Source organism: Pelecanus crispus, chromosome 16 (genome assembly GCF_030463565.1).
Source record: "Pelecanus crispus isolate bPelCri1 chromosome 16, bPelCri1.pri, whole genome shotgun sequence".
NCBI lineage: Eukaryota > Metazoa > Chordata > Aves > Pelecaniformes > Pelecanidae > Pelecanus > Pelecanus crispus.
This window is the reverse complement of record NC_134658.1, coordinates 3,240,761-3,261,792: the sequence shown is the minus strand read 5'-3', so window position 1 is coordinate 3,261,792 and position 21,032 is coordinate 3,240,761. Positions and strand designations below refer to the sequence as shown.

Here is a 21,032-nt window from a genome sequence, read left to right as displayed (position 1 = left end):
AAGCAGATGCAGAGGTGGCCAAAAGTCAAAAGGAATGGCAGTATTAGGATTACACATATCCTACATTCTGCTCCCCATGAGTAAAACCCCGAGGCAAACGGAGAACCATGGAAAAAGAGGCACTCAAGAAAGGCTGAAGCAATAAACACACAGATAAAACTGCCCAGCAATCACTGGAGTATATGGTATCAAGCAAGACACACGAGAAAAGGGTTACTGCATCATCTCAGAGCTGACTTTGAAGAAATTAGACACAAAGATCAGTTTAAAGATGCATACTGAATGTAAAACATCAGGACTCTGTGACAAATACATTACAGCCAATGTAAAAACCACCAGGAAGTACAACAGATAAGGTCCCAACGTTAATTATATTACAGTGGGTATTTCTTGAGCTTCAGATCACAGAACACATGGGGGAAAACCAGAGAAAGCATCACACAGAACCTTGTGAGCTTAATCCTGCAGGTATATTTTGTCCATACGACCTTCTCAGAAGTGTTCTGCCTCCAAAGAATACATGCGTTATTTTTTAAAAGCTCGTTTAAACTAGTATAAGCTAATGAGTTTTTCTTTAGGTGGTACATTTATTAGTATCATTTTGTTCAAGAAGCTACTGAAGAAAAATCAAGCTGAGGAAGGGCAACACATCTACTGACACCAGGGCACCTCTCTGTAACAGGTAGGATTCTTTTGTTCGAGTGAAAGTTTAAGTCTTCTGGTTATTAAAGAACCCAGTAAAAAAAGTTCAAATACCAGTGCAATTTTTAATGACTGCAAAGTTTGGGTGTCCTGACCCTGCCCCCCCCCCCCATCCCCACTGAGTTTTGTTGTCTTTGCTTTTTTTCAGAGAAAGGAAGATGAAAGTGTGAGTTGGAGGAAAAAAGGACTGAGAATTCTATGATGTTCATTTTAATTCATTAAGTCATCTTTCCACAAAATGTCCAAACAAAAGCAGTCCCTGCCCAAACATGTCCACACCAGACTGCGTGACAGTTTTTATTTGCAAAACCTAAAAGTTGCAGCCTTTCAGTAAGAAATTTTTGCTTACTGGTTCTTACACAACTTAAAGCGCATTAAGATCTCTTCCACTGATGTCTCTTGCAACAAGTTTTACATTTAGGAGCTGAAAATTTGGATAGTTAACAGAAAAATTACATCTCATTTCAATGCAGTTATTTCCTTTAAAGTGATAACTTAACTAAATACTGTGTTTCCACATCAGGGAATAACTACAATATTCTTCTAGCTGCTTAGTTCATATTGCAGTATTTTATGTGATTTTTCTTCCAGAACAAACTAACAGGGCACTTGGGTTTACTTCTCTGTTTACTTCTCTGTTGATGTACACACCAACTTCAGTGAGGTTGCAAAATTCCCTGCAATGTTTGCTTTTAAATGGTCCGGATGGCAACACATCCCCTGGGGAGGCACAGCAGAGGAGCAAGGGCTTGTTCACTTTTATTTGAAAAACTAGAGGCAGGAGATATTCATAAAGGTTGCAAAAGCTTTGTGTCTGCTGCTCTGACAGTATTTGTGGGAATCATTCGTTTCTAAAACGCGCTTATGCTTAAGTTCTGCTCCCTCAGCAGAGGAAGCACATCTTTAAGGAGTTACTTACAGGTCACAGACAGAAAGCCAGAGTGAGTCATGCACTCACTTAACTCGCAGCACATCTGACAATGCAACTACTGCAAAGACTTCTAGTAAACACTACTACTGAGACACGTCTTGGCCCACTACCCTTTTAGAAACGTTACGTCGCTGTAAGAAGTTAGCTGTGTTTCTAAAAGCACTGCTTCATGACATTCTTAAGGCTGTTCTCTTCTCAGTTCAGCTAAGCACATTAATAGCTCCTTCCCCTCCCAATTACAACAACAACAAAAAAAACCCAAACCCCAAAACAAACAAGCAAAGAAACCCAGGAAAACACATTACCAGCAACTTCCAGAACTGTGTTTTTCAATATTGGGAATGGTAAAAGCCCAACCTACATGCATTGGCAGTTTTGTAATACCATTACATAAGAATTATTTAACTACAGCAACAGATCTGAAAAGCAGCAGCAGTCACCGCTACGCTGGTTCACACATCCAAAAAAAAAAAAAACAACAAGAAAAAAATCAATAAAGAGAATGATAAATTTTGCAAACGTGCATTTGACTGTCACAGAGAGTGGATTGGGATTTCAACACCCTCGAGAGCAGAAACGTTTCGGCTTATAGCTACCAAGGCACCGCAATCCTGAAAAGAGAAAACAAAAAGTACAACTGTTGCCATTCCAACCGCACGACCACCAGCTTAAGCTTTAAAAAAAGCGTCATTAAAAGCATCTATCATAAGCCCGATGCGTTCACGTGTTGCGTTTGGAAACATTGAACTTTTTTTTTACCTGATGTTCTGCATGAATGTTATCCCCAGTAGGCCAGCGATGTTTGCTGTTATTATAGCCGCCTCCACCACTTCCTCCTCCCCCAAGCTGCTCACCATGCTGCCTCTGGAAGAAGTAATCCACCATAGCGTCGTCCTGGGAGCGGCCTGCGACTCCTATGGATCCAGGAACAGGACTGGAGTGCGTCCCCGCTGCAAGCGCCTGATTTGCAGCTGGCTGTTGCTGAGCCTGGGACCCTGTTCCAGATGTCAATACAACAGGCATGTTGGGATTAGCTGTATCTTGAGCGTGCTGTTTCAGGTGGGGGCTGAACGAGTCCTGCCAGAGTACTGCTTTTCTCTTCAAAACACACGCAACGCTCATTCCACCAACACCTGCGGGGGGTGAGGGGACGGGGGAGGGATGGCGAGAGAGAGAAGGAAAAGAAAACATGAAATCCTTACAGCTTCAGCTTTACATATTAAATAACACACCCATCTTGTGACCGGCAGGGAAACATCACGATGCCAAGTCTGACTCCTTTTAACATAGTTACTTGCTCCATTAACCTAGCAACTAAAATATCATGTAAAAATGCACGCTAGCCAAAAATCCCACATTTCGTGCTGCAAAGTGTTATGAGCACATGCGAGATTTGTGTAAGGTGCCCATTACGCTGAAATCAGAACGGCAATTTATGCGATGGACAAAACACCGACTGGAGTGCTGCCACAGAAGATTGCTAGAAAAAAGCCCCCAAAAAACCCGGTGGAACGCAAATTACACCATCAGTGCCTGCCATGCTTGTTTACACCTGACAAATTATGAGGCAGATCTTCAATCAATGTGCGAGTCCCACCGTATCACCATGTGTTCACTCACTGAGTGAACTCACTGAGTGAGCACATCATCAAGGCAACAGGTTTTTTGGGTTTTTTTTTTCCAAAGGCAAACTTAAAATACCCCATTTCTGCTTATACAGTTAATTAAGTCCCAAACACAACGTGCACTCTCCCTGCAAACTCAGAAGCTGGCTTCAGTCGTGAGATGGTAAAACACACTGGCATGTTTTGTACAAGATTCCCTGGAGAAAGAGCAGCTAACCTCTCGATGCCCGGGATCCCGGCAGAACCTTCCAGAGCTGGGGCAGCAGGCAGTGCCAGTCCTGCTGTCAACGGCACCAGGGGAAAGCCGGACGAGTCACAAAAACCGCCCAATGCTGAAAAAATACCCCAAATGCTTTGCACACACCCAAAATCATCTGCGTGCAGGAGGCCAACAGGCAGACTAGGCTGACAGCAACTCACTAATTTACCAGCCCCCCCAATATTTTGAGAGCACACCAGCATCACAAAAACACGTACATGAGTGTGTTTGTTATTTTAAGACAACATTATCAGCTGACCCTGAGAGCAATAAAGACATTACGTGCAAACAGAAGAGGTTTTTACCCCAGCGCACACACAAATCAAACTTGTTTTTAAAGGCATAGTATACTCGGAATTATTATTTTTTTAAAAAGACTACTAGTTTATGACTTCAGTTACCTAAATGCAACCCCACAAATACCACAGAGTTATAAGGATGAAACTGGGGCCGGGGGCGGGGGGACGTCCAGCCCTTACGGGCTCCCACCACAGCTGCATACCAGCACGAGAACGCTTTTACTCTTCTACCTCGGTGGCTGTAAGCCTTGGCCCTGATCCTGACAGCAGCTCCGACGGCCTGAAAGGTGGCTCTGTTTCCTCTCTGCTCATCATAGTAGCTTTGAACAACAGTCAATCACTACAAGCAACTTCCAAGAACAATTTTCTAACAGTAGAAAGTCCACACACACACACACACAAAAAAAAAAAAAAATCCAAGTCCTGCCTTTGATCAAACTTCCTCAGGTTTGTCCCACTAACTGAGAACAGTGTTAATATTCAGAAGAAAATGACTATAAGAACTGCAGCGCTAAGATTTTTTTATTGTACCTACAACACGTGTTTGTCAACACACACACAGAGCCTCTGTGGCCACATAAACAAGCAGCTCTGCAAGGCCTTTTATACGTTCAAAGACCTTCACAACTTAAATACCAGTAACATTTAACAGAACTCCTCCGTCTTTCAAAAAGTCTGGAAATCACTACCTTCCCCAAACACTTCATAAAACACTGGGACAACGCCTGGTGTTACTAAACCTTCGCTGACTGTTAAGAATACAATACTATGATTTACTGGTATTTTCCCTTTAATAAAGCATCATTATCAAAAATCCTTCAGTAACACAAAATGAAGCAATAAAGCTCCTCTGCACAATAAGAAAAAATAATTAAGTAATTACTGATAAGAAACTCGCACATCACCAACTTGGGGTGTATATCAATTGCGGGCAACAAAATCTGAGCAGCCCTTATGAAAAGAGGTTACAAGTTATCTCACGGCAGTCTTTAAAAAGTATAAGGAGACACTCGGAATCCACAAAAACTCTCAAGTACTCATATAGCGTGACAAGCCCCTGGTTCCAGCTGGAAATACCACAAGGCAGAAAGTTGTGAGTGGAAGTCAGCCCAGCCACAGCATTACTTTCCTTCCTCAAAAGGCAGTGGGCTGCAAGGTCCCTCTGCTCACCAGCACAAATCCATTTCTGGTTTAATTTGCATGCAGGTCGTTAATAAATACGTTACTATAAAAATAGGGGGGGGGTTGAGACTCTAGAAAATCTCAGCCAAGGTACTATGAAGATCCGCACGAGTGCCTCCTGCTCCCAGATGCTTCCTCTTTCGTCTGATACAGACGAGGCAGCTCCAAACACGAGAGAAAAACTTGGCAAAGGCGACATTTTGAAAGGGAGCAAAGGGGAAAAGAGCATTCTGGGTAGTTCAAGTTTAGTTCCAAGACGTGTTTTTATAGAAATGCCGTGTTAAATGTAGCGGACAGCTGAATCCTGTCATTCAAAGCGCACAGAGCATCAGAAATATGTTAAGTCACCTACACAACGCACATTCATGAGCTAACCGGCAGCTGCAAGACTCGCCGCTGCTAATGGCTACGAGGACCCTCTTCATTCCCAAACTCTTACGGAAAGTTGATTATATATTTTATTCCTAAGTAAGCCGTTTGCTGGGAGGAGTTACGTATTTACAAACAAAGGCTTCTACACTGCTACAGTGCACTCAAAGAGGACAATTTTCCTTTTCCCTTGATAAAAACACAGCACGTAAATAAACTGTTCTGTGTTATCACCACAAGCAAAATACTTTAGATTACGGGACGTTCCACAAGGAACAAAAACTTCGGAGACATCTCCAAGCAAGTTTTAAGCTGAAGTGGCGACGGCGCTGAGTAAGGCAGCTTTAATCTGCATCGAGCACAGCTACGCGTTCAGAGCTTCCTAGCTCTTATTCCAGATTCCTCTAAAAATAACAGGCAATATTAAAAAATGAAGTTGGCACAAGATGCACGTGTCAAAAAGTTCAATTGTGAACTAGGAGAGAGTTTGGGTTGGGTGGGTTTTTGGTTTTTTTTTTTTTTTTTTTTTGAAAGTTAAGACTGGAAATTAAAGCGCAGCCATTGTTCGAGAGCTGTGTGGCCTACAAGAACTTTCGGCGTTAAACCTTGTGTTTTCCTGAAAATCTGGGGAGACGCAGCAGGAAGTGGGTACGCTGGTCACCGAACAAACTGCTTAAAGCAGCGTTAAAATATGGTAAGATAAATGTTACCCCTCACCCCACCTCCCTCACTCTTAATAAAGGAAATTCCTTACTCATGATCTGTCGAATAAAATCTCCGCTCAGAACAAAGTTATTAAACATTGACCAAAAAAAAAAAAAAATTCGAGTATTTCTCACGATGGGGCAAGAGGCAGACTCTTCACATTACAGGCGTGCAATTAAAAAGGGCCAAACGCTGTTATTAGGCGAAAACGGGATAAAAACAAGGGAAAAAAAAAAAAAAAACCAAACACCACAGAAAGAGAAAGCCCCCAGGGTCACCCAGCGCATCGAAGTCGGTCTGCAGCGCCCTGCGAGGCACCCCCGCCCCTGCCAGGGCCCCGGGCCCCCCGGCCCCGCCGGAGACCCCCCCACGGCCGGGGGCAGCAAGCCCACCCCCCCGGCGGGCCAGCGCCGGCCCGGGCCCCCCCGCGGCAACAAAGCGGGGTCTCGGGCCTCGCCGCCGGGCCGGGCCCCGCCGGTGGAGGGGCAGCCCCGGGGGAGCCGAGGAGCGGGGCCCGGGGGGCCGCAGGCGGGGGGGAGCCGCCGCCGCCCGGGCTGGGCCCGCGCCCCCCCCCCCCCCCAGCAGCCCCCTCCCAGGCGGGGCGCGGCGGCCCGGAGCCGCCGGCGGGAGGCGGGGGCCCGCCGCGCCCCCCGCTCCCCGGTAACAATAGGGGCCAGGCCCCGGCCCCCGAGCGCCGACAAGGAGCCGGGCGGGAGAGCCGGGCGCAGCGCCCCGCCGCCGCCGCTCGCCTTCGGGGCCGCCTGGCGCCGCTCCGCCCGCCCCCGCCACCAATATGGCCCCACCGGCGGCTCCGCTGAGGTGCGCGGCGCGGCGGGGGCCCGGTCCGGTGCCGATACTCACGGGCGGAGCGGTAGGATGAAGACGGATCTCGGCCCCCCCTAGGCCGCTCGCCGCCTGCCTCTCCCCCTGCCTTTCACTCCGACAACATGGCGGCCCGGCGGGGACGGGCGCCGCGCTGCACGCCGGGAAGGCGAGGCCGCTCCAAGCGGCGCCGGGGCCGCCGCTCCCCCGGCCGGGCCGGGCAGGGCCGTGCCCGCGGCCCCGCCGCCCCCGAGCCCGCCCCGCGGGGGGGAACCGGCCGCGCCCGGCAGCCTCCTGCGCGGTGCCGCCGCTGCCCGGCCGGGCCCGGGCCGGGGCCAGGCTGGGGCCGGGGCTGGGGCTGGGGCCAGGCCGGCGGCCTCAGGCCTTCCCCGCCGCCCCCTGCCCGGCTGGGCCCGGGCACAGCCCGCACGCAGCCCCGCGCTGCCGCCAGCGCCGCTGCCCCGGCTAACGGGGCTGCGCTTGAGCCGCCCCCGGCCCCGGGCACCCCCGGGCCCGCCGCGGGCCGCCGCCAGCCCCCCTGCCCGGGGCGGCAGCCCCCCGGGCCTGCTCGCACACAGGCCGCCGAGAACCGCAGGGCAGGCGCGAAGCGCGGGCGGGGAGCGGGGCTCTCCTCACCCCGCGCCGGCAGCCGAGCACAATTTCGGGGTGTTTCCCCTTCCCGGCCCCCCTCCCTCCACTCCCCCTGCCCACAAAGCCGGGGCTGCGAGGGGACTACAGAGCCCAGCGTGCGCAGCCCCGGCACGGCCAGGCGCGCAGCCCGGCAGCGCTGGGCTCTGGGAGCCGTAGTTCCCGCAGCTGCACCTCCATGTTAAAGGCACAGCTCGCCCGGGGCCGGCCGCTGCTGCCGGCCCGCGCCCTCCTGCCGTGCGGCGTTGGGCCTCTGGGTTTTGAGGAGGGGGTTTAGTGCCCGCACTTGACGCTTCGATGCAATATTTTCTCTCCTCCTAGCCAGGCAAGCAAACCACAGGCGAGAAGGAAGCGGCTCGGGCATGCCCTCGCACGCAGGCGGGGAGCAAGCAAGCAGCGGCTGCCGCGTCTCGCAGGGCTCCGACAGCCCACGGGGTCCCGCAGGCTGCACGGGGCTGGGCGAGAGATTCCCCTGAAGTCTGAGCTTTTGCGGGCGAAGCAAGCGGGCTGTGGTTTCAGGTGCTAGCAGTTACTCCAAGTCCGGTTTATCGCAGTCATTAAAGCACGAGCAGGGCCGGATCCAGCTGAGATCCGCCTGCATCGCTTGCATCCATTTTCCCCCCGAAGCGCTGCCGGGGTGATGGGTGCCTCCGCTGCCACGCTGCCGCTTCCCAGTGCCCGCACTGCGATGGCGAGTGCAGCCCAGCCGGGGCTTGCGGGCGAGCGGGGCCTCGCGCTGGCCACCCTCCAAAACCCCGGGGAAATACAGCTGTATTTCAGCTCACGGCCGCAGCCTGGGAGGTGCCGAGTACCCCAGGCTGGGCACGGCAGGGGACCTTCAGGATAAACGGTCAGCAAGGGCTTTCGCTGCCGACGCTGGTTTTCAAGCCAAGACTCGCATAGCCACCAAAACTTTCTTCGGCCAGCGCCGGCGGGGGTGATTTGACCTGGCAAAACCCCGCTGTGACACACGCAGCTCTGCTGGGTGCAGCCGCCCGCGCCGCAGCAGCGAGTCGCCCAAACGGGTGCGTGGCCCTTGGCGTGGACCCCCCTGCCCTGCTGCCACGCAGCCCTGCCGGGCCCTGAGCATCCCGCGAAGGGCTGCGGCGTGCATCCTGCGCGACCAGTAGCTCCTGTTAGCGAGGCCCGCCTGCCTCCAGGCTCTTCCCCGGAACACTCACATCAGCACGTTCTTCTGGCGAGCATCCCTAAGGAAGATGCAGCTCATTCTGCCGAGCTGCGCTGCCCTGTTACAAGGAAAACGCCGCGGTGACGCAGTCAGCCCGTCAGAAGCACGCTTGTGCGGTGAGGCCAGATCAGTTTTCCACCTTCCAGCTGGCAGAGCCCTAAATTTGGCTCTCGCGTGCCATGGTGGACCATGCAACGCCCCAAAACGCTGCCAGCGTAAGCAAGGCCGTGGCGTAACAGAGATGTGAATAGTGAAAACGTGTCATCTTGCCACCGGAGCAAATAAATCTGCCCACACACCCTTCTCCTTTGGTTGTATTCTGCAACATCTCCTGAACGTCCTGGGCTGATACAAGACATCAGCGTTGACTCTTGGGTGATGAATATTTGGGCTGTGAAGCCTGAGCTCTTTCCCACAGCGTGTCTTCCCTGCGGAGCCCGGGGGATGGAGGGCTGGCAGGTCCCTACCTGCTTCTGCTGGCCGGCTTTTGAGGTGCCGTGCTTGCGAAGCGGCAACCTCAGCACCCCACCTTGCCGGTGGGGCCGCCTGTCCCCGAGCTATCGTGCTGGCGGTGGCCCAGAGGTCCCCGAGCAGCGCTGACCCTCCGCTGTGAGCCAGAGATAACAGCTACGCTGCGGCGGGTTGCAGCACACGCCCAGGCTGCTTGCTGACACTAGAAACGTGGTTTCTGTTAATTATACCTGGGATAATTACATTTATACCAGTATAATGAGAGGGGGAGGGAAGGAGTCCTCCTGTGGATGAAGTATTAGCGGTTAAAACCCACTTATACCAGCAAGTAGTTTGTTTGGTTTAGGAAGAAAGGCGCAGAGAAATGGCATGTGGGGACACGCACCCCTGTGGCTATGGGCCTGAGCTGGAGTCTGGCTCCCACCTCCAGCACCTCCGTCCCTCCCACAGCCTCTTCTGCCTCCCACCGCTGCCGTCCTCTCTCTTGCCCCTCAGACCTTGCCCGAGCTCCCAGCTTGTTGCAATCCATGGGAAGTCTCCCACTAGGAGAACATGCTGCTTGGGAGACTTCGGAGCCACAGTGGGCAGACAGAGAGGGAGAAAGAGGCAGTGCGGGCAGTGAAATAACTTCCACCTCCATGGGAAAAACCTTCTGGAAGTGGAAATGTGCTTCTGATCTTTGTCGCACCGTTGGCCATCAAGGGCAGCCCCAGCTCCCTGGCCCTGGCTCACCCTGCCCCAGTCCTGGCATAAGTTATCCTGGGCTTCGTCTTCGGTCTACAAAGAGAAAAAGGTGCCTCCAGAAGGTGGTTGATGTCCTCCTAGCCTCCGAATGACTCGCTAGAAGCACCTTTCTCCCTCCGTTGGCTTCAGAAGGGGCTTCAGTCAACCGCACTCTTCATTAAACATCAAAGTGACACATCCAAAGCCAAATGCCCAAATCCAGACCCTCCATCCATGCTCTGCCCAGACTCCGTTCCTGGTGGCACGATGCCCAACACGACACTATCGTCTCTTTGAAGGAGCCTTCTAGTCTAAAAGCAAATAAACCCAACGCTGGTGTGATTCATACTCCTCAGAGCAGAGCTTCCCACAGCTCAACTGAAGAAACGTGCACAGGACAGGGGATTCAGCTGGAAAAGAAAATAGCTTGAGTGACTCCATAAATCACAGATGAGTGGCTTCAGTACTGCCCCCAGACAGACCTGGCCATCCCCAGCCTCAGGGAAGTGCAGGGAGGTCCAGCATTTTTATTTCAATGACAACTTGGTCTCTGAAACGAAAAGCCAGATGGGAGGAAAGAGTGTCTCCCCCCACAGTGGCAGGTTCTTCAATGGGGCAGCAAAATTTTGTTGGCCACCAGAAAAAAAAAATCCACTGAATTGCCTGATTTTTTCTAAGCCAAGCCAAAACCTGCTGAGATTTTCATGCAGGATACTTTCAAAACGTGCCAGCTTGACCAAAAAGCTTTAAGAGACAACAACATCATTCAGCTTCATGACTGGGACAGTGTTTCATCAAACCCTGTTGCCTTGAGACAAAAAGTAATGACCAGCCCTGCAGCTGGGCGGCTTTAGTGCTTGTTGGTGAGCACAGGCTGCGTGCCGACCCATCCATCGCTCCATCAGCTGCTTCGCAGAGATGGACGGAGACCTCAAATCGTGGGCCTTGCCCACGGGACCTTCCCTGTGAGAGCCCAGTCCCGCACACACGCAGATTCAGGGCACGCGTGTAAATGCTTTCTGGGCTGGACCTGTCGTCATCGGCGGACCTAGACGGGAAACGTCCCTTCGTTTCTGCAGCAGCTTTCAGCGATCAGATAAAACTGTGGTTTTCACCGACACTTTTCGCCTACGGGTTTCCACGCTCTTGTTGAGAAACTGAATGCAGACATTTTCAGGAGTCAGCAGCCAAGTGTCTAAAAGTGGCTGGTGAAGTATTGTGGTTACGGCAGGCTGAAGGAAATTCTGGCTGCAGACCCACCTGACAACAGTGAAGTCTGAAAGTTTCATTTTGGATGGAAAATTGCTTTTTCTTGCACAAATACACCCCCCTAAAATTAAAGTTTTTAAGCAGCTCCCACCAGTCGGCTGTACTCGGGGTTGTACAGAGGCCGACATGGAGTCCCCAGTCCTGGGTGCAGGGACAACAACCAAGCAACTCTGGGCGATGTCTTGAGGTTCATTATCAGCAAATCCCACTATTTCTTCTCTGTGTGCAGCAAGGCAGCTGGCAAAGCCATGCCACACGTCCCACGGGTAGAAAACAGCCGTGCCAATGCCTTCCTCCACATCCCGGTGATGTCCTCTGCTGTCCTCCCTCCAGTTTGCCCTGGCTCACGGAGCCACCGCAGAAGACGGCAGCCAGAGGCAGGCAGCGAAAAATGCCCTGGAGAAGTGGAGATAAATCCAGGATGGATTTATGCGATCCAGCGTGGGTTAAATCCAGGATGAGAAGAGATACACGCAGTTCTTCTCACTCTTATGTGGTCAAGAAGGTATTTTCCCCAGGGACCAGGCAGCGAGAAATGTTTTTGGCAGGGTCACTAGCACATGGCGCCGAGCGTCATTGGGAAGGATCCTTGGGTGCCCCTCTGCTACCCCACTGATGTAGTCTATTAATGAGAAGGTAATTCAGAAACCTGCAGAAAAAACAGCTGCACAAACGACTGGCAGCAGCTATAAACCAGGAAAAAGGAAATTATTGTTTGCTTTTTAAACCATGTGGGTTTTCCCCCTGGACCTCGCTGTTGAGACCTGTCACAGCAGCAAGGAGCGGGGCTGAGCCCTGCTCCACGTCCCTACCTTTTCATCAGCATTTTTAACCAGCCACTGATCCCTGTAGGGACTTGGACACCAGAGCTGCAGAGAAAACAGGAGCTCTGATAGATGCCGGTGGATAAAATAAATAAAGGCTGGGGGTATGAGCCGCCGTTCCATCCCAAGAGCCTTGCGGGCAGGTAGGGCTCTGCTATGGGGGGCCAGCAGTTGGGTTGAGCACAGCCCCAGGAGCCGACGGGATCTGAAAAATCCTACGGCTCAGCAAAGCAGCTGCGGGCAGAGGAGTTCAGGTGGTGGCACCGTCCTCCCGAGAGGGAGGTGGCCACGGTGTCCCCGCTGAGCACGGGCTGCTGGTCCATACCCAGCTGGAAAGGCGCTGGCAGGTCCAGGGCTGCTCTTGGCCGACGCGTGCCAAGGCGTAGCGGGGACTTGTCCCTGCTCAGGGTGTCCCACCCACAGCGGCTGTCCCTCCAAAGGTGTCCCAGGCCAGCCGCAGCCTGGGGAATCAAAGGATTCTACCTACGTATGGTCCAGCTAGATCACCCCAAGACCCAAGCTAGATCCTTACACCCACCAACCTCCCTGCTTCGTGGGCCCCAGGAGGGTGTAGACACCCACCAGGAGGGACAGGATGGGACACCGGGGTCCCTCCGCTACTGACGCCCCACCAGCAAGGCAGGTAGCGCTGCCTGGGGACACTTCACGTCCACGTTGTCCCCATATGCTGTCACTGGTAGGAGCAACACCACCTCCTTGGTGGGTGCTTGTGAGATACCCCTTCCGTGGGACCATCCCCCACATCATGTCTCATCCCAATTTCTAATCAGCAGAGCTCTGAAGCAGGAGGCTGATTAAGCTTTCCACCTTGTTTGTTATCATTAAATGTATCAACGCTGGATTTTCTCGACAGGCAATTACGTGACTAAGCCCTTTGGAAGCTTGCTACCTTCTCAGCCCGCATGACTTCTTCTTGCAGTCCTGTAGCCTGATTGCGTTTTGTGGTGAGCAACTTCCGTCTACCAGCCCCGCGTTTCCCATTTGCATTGCATCAGCTCTTCCTCGGCGCTGGAAGACGAGCCGGGGGGATGCTCTGACTTTCTCCTGCCTCTCTAACATCTCCTGAGCCGAGCTGGGCTGGAGCACGGCATCGACACTGGCGTATCCTTTGCCTGCAGACAGAGCTATTTATTGGAGAATATATAAAATATGAAAATAGATATTATTATTACTGGAAACATACAGACTCTGTGTAGAGGCAGAGTCACAGGGCAGAAATGCTCAAACAGGAGCAGGGGGATGAGTGGTGACTTTGCAGGGGGTCGGTCAGCCAGGTTGTCCCAGTCCCCAACTGCACTTCTTTGCTTCCAGCTTTTCCCAGACCTTGTTTCTCGGGGTTTAAGTTGTCCAATTCACTCTTGTCCCTCACCCCGAGAGGGTGACAACGTGCTGCTGCTGCCAGCTGTAGTGGTGGCCTCCCGGGGCCCTCCCCACGGCACAGCTATCTGCATGCCACACGTTCAAGATGTGTTTCCTGTTATGTTCCCAGTTAAGAAAAAAACAACAACCCAACAAATTGTCACGTTTAGAAGAACATCGTCCCAGCTGCAGACTCATACACTTAAATTTAGGAAATACCAGTGTTCCATTTGCCTGCGCAACCCTAATTCAGCCCCCTTAGGCACATGCTTTGCGATCCAGTCTTTAATTACAGGTTCACAGATGAGTTTTTTCCCATGGCACCCGTGGCCCAGTTAGGGCTGGCTCTGCCCCGGGGCAGAACGATGAGAGAGATGTGGATGTGGGACCCCCGTGTCCCCCCCCCGCCCACGCTGTAAGGAGCGTGTGACGTGAAGGACGGAGGTCTGATGCTTGAAATGCTTTTGCATTTCTTCTCTCTCATAGCCCAATTAATTTTGGTAAAATCCAAGGTGCTGCAGGCGGGTTTGCAGAGCAAGAAAGGGTGAAGGGTGCAGGTGGAGCCCCTCTGCTCCCAGCTCCAAACCCCACTGCTGCCAGCATCCCCCCGGACCCCCTCACCGCCACCTCCCCGGGCTGCCCAGGGCTCCCTGGCTGCCTCCTGCCTCCTCTCCTCTTGCACAGTGTCCTGGTTTCGGCTGGGATAGTGTTCATTTTCTTCCTAGTAGCAGGCACAGTGCTGTGTTTTGGATTTAGGATGAGAAGAATGCTGATCACACACTGATGGTTTAGTTGTTGCTCAGCACTGCTTATGCCAGTCAAGGACTTTTCAGCTTCCCCTGCTCTGCCAGGGGCACAAGAAGCTGGGAGGGGGCACAGCCAGAAGAGTTGATCCCAACTGCCCCAAGGGCCGTTCCATACCATACGGCGTCATGGGCAGTATAGAAACTGGGGGGGTTGGCCGGGGAGCAGCGATCGCTGCTCGGGAACTGGCTGGGCATCGGTCGGCGGGTGGTGAGCAATTGCGTTGGGCATCACTTGCTTTGGATATTATTATTATTATTATTTTATTGTTACTATTATCATTACTATTTTACTTTATTTCAATTATTAAACTGTTCTTATCTCACCCCAGGAGTGTTTCTCACTCTCACTCCTCCGATTCTCTCCCCATCCCACCGGGGCAGGGGCAGTGAGCGATGGCTGCATGGTGCTGAGCTGCTGCCTGGGGCTGGACCAGGACACACAGCCAGAGACCTTCTGTCAAGCCCAGCTCTGCGCCGTCCCTCCGCCCACGCACACCTTTGATTTGGACACTGAGATGTGCCTGGGTGCTGGGTGGAGGCTGCTTTTATTCCGACTTCCTCCTTGCGGAAGGCAGCCCGGCGGCTCTTGCAGCTCTGCCTCATGCAGGCAGCTGCTCCTCCTGCCTGCTGCCGCCTCTGCTTGCGCGTCCCCACGTGCCGTGAAGCCCGACGAACCGCTCAGCCCGAAGGCGAGGGTGCTTTGCACGGCGGCGAGCTGGCTGGGCAGCCATTTGCGACCGACAGCTTTGCCAGCGAAACCTCCCAGCACGGCTCGTTTTGCACAGAGGAGGCCTGGGGTTTGCTGGGGGGCCAGGAATGATGTTTCCCAAGCGCTTGCCAAACCCACCCCACTGCTGCCTCGCCTGAGCAGCGCTCGGCTCCCATGTCCCCCGCGCACCGGAGCTTGCAGGGCCGGCACCGCGATTCCCAGCCGCAACCTCCCAGCTCCTCGCCAGCGCTCTTGGGTTGATCTTCACTGCACAGACAGAGGCTCAGTTATGCCCTGGAGACACCTGGCTTAGGAACGGCGTAATTTGGAGGCAGCGAGCCCATGCTCAGGAGGGCTGATCCACCCTCCGGACCTGCCCCTGCTCCTCCTGCGAGGCCAGAGGGAGCCGAGGGCAGCGGAGCAGCACCCAACAGAGACGCCTAACGCGGGTGGCCCGTGGCTTCGGGGTGGTGGTGGCCCCTTCCCCGGGGTGCCTGCGTGGAGACCAGGATTTGCCTGAGCAAAGCTGCAGCGGGGGTCAGTGGGAGCCGAGCTTCGCGCGCGCAGAGGGACGATGCATTGCAGGGACGTTGGAGACGCCCGGTTTGGAGGGTCCTGAGCGTTGGCTGCACGTTCAGCTGACCCCAGGTGGTCATTTGCCTCTTACTCCCTGCTCTTGCTCCCGTCCTGTCTGTAACTGCACGGATTTACTGCAGATCACACCCAGGCATTGCGCTGGCGGTGACAAGGGGATGTGCATCCTCCTGCCAGCCCTGGCGCTGCCGGCCCTGAGACCTTCCCCACGCGCCGTCCCTGCACGGGAGGTGATGCATGGTGGTTACGGCTGGTTGCATCTCCACCGCTTTCGCATGCAAAAACCCACCTTGCTGGCTGTGCAGCTCTGGTGGGAGCCCAGAGGGGTGAGTGGGGTCTGCAGGGGGAGTTTGGGAAAGCGGCTCCACCGCATGCGTGGAGGAGGCCCCGGAGAAGCAACCAAACCTCCCAGCGCAAGAGGCACGAGTACCAGGAACGACATGGGGAGTCCCACGGCAACAGGGCAGGGAGACAAGTTGGGGGAATGGTGCAACATGGCTGGCACCTGCCCTGCTTGCAGGAACAAAACGGAGCTTTTCCTGCCCTGCCGGCTGCCTGCGCCGGCTCCCGCCTTCCCCCTGCACCCGGATGCGTCCCCTGTCCTGCCCGGCGCTGCACTGGGACCGGCGTGCTGCTGGCAGGGGTCCTGGCCCCACATCCCTTGCAAACTCCACCCTCATTGCCCCCACCGTGCCTTGGCTTTCCCCTGCGTGTTTTCAGCTCCAGTGCTGGCTCCCAGGCACGCTCCAGCCGCTCCTCGACCCCGTCTTGACGCTCTGGAGCTAAAAGCCAGCTGATTTGGAGCTGGTTCTGTTGCAGGACTGGAGCATGATGTTGCAAAGGCATCTTAGCTGCTCTCCTGGGGAGTGATGGGGCCAGTGGTCCATACAGAGGTACATATACACTGTATATATGTACAGCATCTTTCAGGAGAAGCCGGCTCCCGGTGCAAGCTGGCAGGCTGCAGGGAACTCGTCACGCGCTTTAGTCTCTGCCCAGGATGAGCCATGTGTTGTGCATCCTGCGCCAAAAATTGTGCGTATGCCCACGGATGCGCTACGGCCAGCAGAGAAAGCCCAAGAACTCCCAGCAAGGCAGCCGTCATGTCCATCCGACGTTCGTCTGGGTGAACACCCGTCCGTGTCTCACCTTCCAGCTGGGACTGGAGGTGGTGGGAGCACCGAAAAGAGCATCTTTTTAGGGATGTGGGGCCAGGGATTTCAGGGGCCTCGCACCCATACCGTGGCACAGGTCTGCTGGGCAACGTGATGCCAGGAGGAGGGTGTCCCTTAGGGATGCCACTGCATCGTCCACCCGGCAGGGACCACTGGAGAGCCGCCCATCCCCGCTAAGGAATCAAAGGGGGAAAAATAAGGCCCAGGATATGTTTCTTAATCAATTTACCACCAAAAGCAAGCAGTCAGCTTCCCTCCGAGCACGAAAACGTTGCTCCCATTCACCCACGGCATCCTACCGGCCTCGCTCCCTCTCCCCTGGGACCGGCCGTATTTAACTCAGCACACCTAGGACCGCGGCAGCCGGATCTACAGATCCCCTCGAGTCCCTGAAAAGCGTCTCTATGCCTTTGTCTGAGGTTGTGAAAGCGGCTTTTTTACTCCTTAACATCTGTGACTTGCCGGGGTCCCGCGGCTGTGGGAGGGAGCTGGCGTTTCGGCGCGGGGTAAATTAATCCTTTGTTGCTCCTCAGCCATTTCTTTGCTTGGGTTGGGATGGAAGAAAATCAACTCGTTTTTCTTCCTGCCCTTCCTGTTTACGGCGACACAGGGTTTCTTCACATGATAGCGGCCAGAGATGCTTGGACTCTGTAATTGCATCTCAGCCGCGGCCAGGCAGGGGACAGTGGCTGTAAGGAGGGACCGGCTTGGCCCAGGGGTTCAAAGCAAAGCCCCCCCAAACCCCGCCATGGCTGTGGGTAGTGCTGCAACGCCCACGCTCATGCGCTTTTTAAATTTGGGATGCCCTGATCGTTTTTGGGGCAGCGAGAGCGTCGATGCCGGGGATGCTGCACCCATGTCCCAGCTTCAGACTGGGGTGGGAGCAGGAGGGGGGACGTCTCGTATCAGGGACGGCCAGTGCCATTCGGGCGATCATTTGTATCATTTTTATTTTGAAGAACTCCCCTTGCCACTCTGAAAATCAGGTTATGGCTGTAAAACCATAGGAAGCTGATGGGGGTGATGAACCCTTCGTCTGCAGGGACCTGGGGGAAAGGCACCCGCTCACCTGCTGAGTCAGCAAAGGATGCGTCGGATGCAAACCGGGAGGAGAAAACAGTCAGGCTTTCCTGGGGAAGGCAGAAAGGCAGATGTTTTAATATCCATTTCCCAAGAGAAATGAGTGATCTGAGAACGTAACATGCCCGAATAATGGAGTAGATGCGTGATGCTCCCGGCTCTCCCCGCGAGTCATGCTGGGACGTGAGCTACAGCTCGGGTTATTGGCTGCCTTCGCCTCCTCCGACGGCTCTGAGCCAGCGCCCAGCCTCGCCCGAGGACCCGCGGTGGGTGCGCGGCACCCAGGCGCAGCGCTGGGGCAGGCTGGGCTTCCTGGGGGCCACCCGGCGATGCCGGTACGGCTGGTGGGATGCGGCTGCGGCGGGGGAGATGCTGCTCGGGTGTCCTGGTTTCAGCTGGGATAGAGTTAATTTTCTTCCTAGCAGCAGGCACAGTGCTGTGGTTTGGATTTAGGATGAGAAGAATGCTGATAACACGCTGATGGTTTAGTTGTTGCTCAGTGCTGCTTATGCCAGTCAAGGGCTTTTCAGCTTCCCCTGCTCTGCCAGGGGCACAAGGAGCTGGGAGGGGGCACAGCCAGGAGAGTTGATCCCAACTGCCCCAAGGGCCATTCCATACCATACGGCGTCATGGGCAGTATGGAAACTGGGGGGGTTGGCCGGGGAGCAGCGATCGCTGCTGGGGAACTGGCTGGGCATCGGTCGGCGGGTGGTGAGCAACTGCATTGGGCATCACTTGCTGTGTATATCATTATTATTATTATTATTTTATTGTTACTATTATCATTACTATTTTACTTTCTTTCAATTATTAAACTGTTCTTATCTCACCCCAGGAGTGTTTCTCACTCTCACTCCTCCGATTCTCTCCCCCATCCCACCGGGGCAGGGGGAGCGAGCGGCTGCGTGGTGCTGAGCTGCTGCTGGGGCTGAACCGCGACATCGGGTTGCAGGGAAAAGGAGCTGCGTCACCCCCAGAAAATTCAGTTTGGTTTTCGGCGGCTGGTCCTGAGCTGGCTTTGCCATTTCAAAATGATCCCGCTTGGACAATGCGGCTCTAAATTTGCAAATAGAAATTTGGAGGGGAGCACCCATGCGAAAAGGGGCAGGAAGGAAACGGAGAGGAGGGAAACGCCGGGAAGCGGATGGTTGGTTTTCCTCTATATCCCGAATTTTTCCAATCTGTCTCCATACAGCGAGGGCCGGGATGCTGTTGGCTTTGCCTCGGGGGGAGACACACAGACCATCCCCCAAATTTCCAGCCCCAAGCCCAGGGGATTTGTTACCTGCGACGCGAATCTCAGCCCTCCCGTCCTCCTGGGGTGCCCCGCTGGCCACGAGCACCGAGCAAACGGCACAAAGCCGCCCCCGAAGCGTGTGTTCCCAGCGCTCAGGTTGGGAAAAGCGTTTAAAACTGGCTTTTGCAGGCTGGCGATTTGGTTTAAAAAAGCTCCTCCTTTATAAGGCATTAAAATCTGAGTCGTCGTAACTCCTGAACCCTCCCAGTACAGTTTTAAACTTTGTCTATGGATGCAGTTTCACACTTTCCCTTTCACTTATTTACTTTTTAAAGTTTTTTTTTTACTTACTTACTTAATTTATTTAATTATAAGTTAATATATTTGCTTATAATAAATTTTATTTACTATAAGTTAATATATTTACTTGTAGTAAATAATTTTTATTTACTATAAATATGTTAATATATTTACTTATAACGAACAAACTATTTTTATTTACTATAAAAAAGCTAATGCATTTACTTAGAAATAAGCAAATAAATAAGTTTTAAAAGTAAATAAATGTTATTTTAAACTAACTAACTAACTATCTGAATTTTAAGTACACGACCGCATGCCGGAGCAGCAAGACCCCTCGCCGCCCTCGCGCGGAGCTGGCGGGAGGTCGCCGGAGGCCGCGCTTCGCAGCGGTGCTGAGCCCCGTCGCGGCCCCGCGGAGCGTGGGGTGGCTTCAGCTGCGCCGCCAGCACCCGCACCCCGCGTCCCGGTTGGGGATGCCCGGAAATAAGGCCCTGCCCCCAGTCAGGAGGGGGTTTTTGCTTTTAAAGCAGCTTCCCAAGTATTTTTATTTCTTTTTCTGTGCTGTAGGGATGTTTTGGAGCCGGGAAGTGTCTCCCTCATGGTGGCCGCGGGAGGGTGACGTTGGCCGCGGGAGGGTGACGGTGGCTGCAGGAGGGTGATGGTAGCCGCGGGATGGTGACGGTGGCCGCGGGAGGGTGACGGTAGCCGCGGGAGGGTGATGGTGGCCGCGGGATGGTGACAGTGGCCACGGGATGGTGACGGTAGCCACGGGAGGGTGACGGTGGCCGCGGGACGGTGATGGTGGCCGTGGGAGGGTGACGGTGGCCGCGGGATGGTGACGGTGGCCGCGGGACGGTGACGGTGGCCGTGGGAGGGTGACGGTGGCCGCGGGACGGTGACGGTGGCCGCGGGAGGGTGACAGTGGCTGTGGGAGGGTGACGGTGGCCGTGGGAGGGTGACAGTAGCCACGGGAGGGTGACGGTGGCCGCGGGACGGTGATGGTGGCCGTGGGAGGGTGACGGTAGCCGCGGGAGGGTGACGGTGGCCGCGGGAGGGTGATGGTGGCCGCGGGATGGTGACGGTGGCCGCGGGATGGTGACGGTGGCCGCAGGAGGGTGACGGTGGCTGTGGGAGGGTGACGGTAGCCGCAGGAGGGTGACGGTGGCCGTGGGAGGGTGACGGTGGCCACAGGACGGTGACGGTGGCCGCGGCTTTTGGCGGGGCTGCTAGAGCTGGCCCCAGCGCGGAGGTGGGCCCCGCGCTGCAGGGAGCCGCCGCCTTGCTCTGGCCTGGGCTCGGTTTAGCAATGGCAATGAATCCCCCCCGGCGCCATCCTGGAGCCATCCCCCGCCTTTCCCAGTCCCACCAGTGCCACCTTCCCAGCGTGCCCAGGTCCCTGCTGGGAGGCAGCTCGCCCGCCGTGCCACAGCGGCACCCGCCGAAAACCCCCCGACGGGTGTTCCAGACCCATTTCTGAATTAATTCCCATCGCAATCATCACCCAGCCCGCACGGGCATGCGATGTGATTTTATTTCCCTTGCCTGGGTGACGACTCCCAGCCCCGCAGCCCCCTCTCGCTGCAGCAGCCGCCTCCCAAGGGACCCAGGCCGCGTCGGATAAAGGACAACCGATTTATGACGGCTAACACTGTGCAATAAACTGGGAGATGCCTCCCAAAATTTAACATTTTAGTTGAAAACCACTTTAAGAGCCCTATTTGACGACACCA

General features: G+C 54.5%; 1 protein-coding gene across 1 annotated transcript in view; it reads right to left on the bottom strand.

The window, feature by feature from the left end:
• The window catches only part of PUM1 (pumilio RNA binding family member 1), a 78,504-nt gene extending 71,486 nt beyond the window's left edge, over positions 1-7,018 (bottom strand). The window contains exons 1-2 of the mRNA XM_075722194.1: positions 6,934-7,018; positions 2,393-2,766 (exon numbers count right to left, since the gene is read on the bottom strand). Of these exons, the coding sequence (XP_075578309.1) occupies positions 2,393-2,755 (363 nt within the window). The 5' untranslated portion in view covers positions 2,756-2,766; positions 6,934-7,018. The remainder of the gene's footprint in view (positions 1-2,392; positions 2,767-6,933) is intronic.
• Between the last annotated feature and the right edge of the window lie 14,014 nt (positions 7,019-21,032).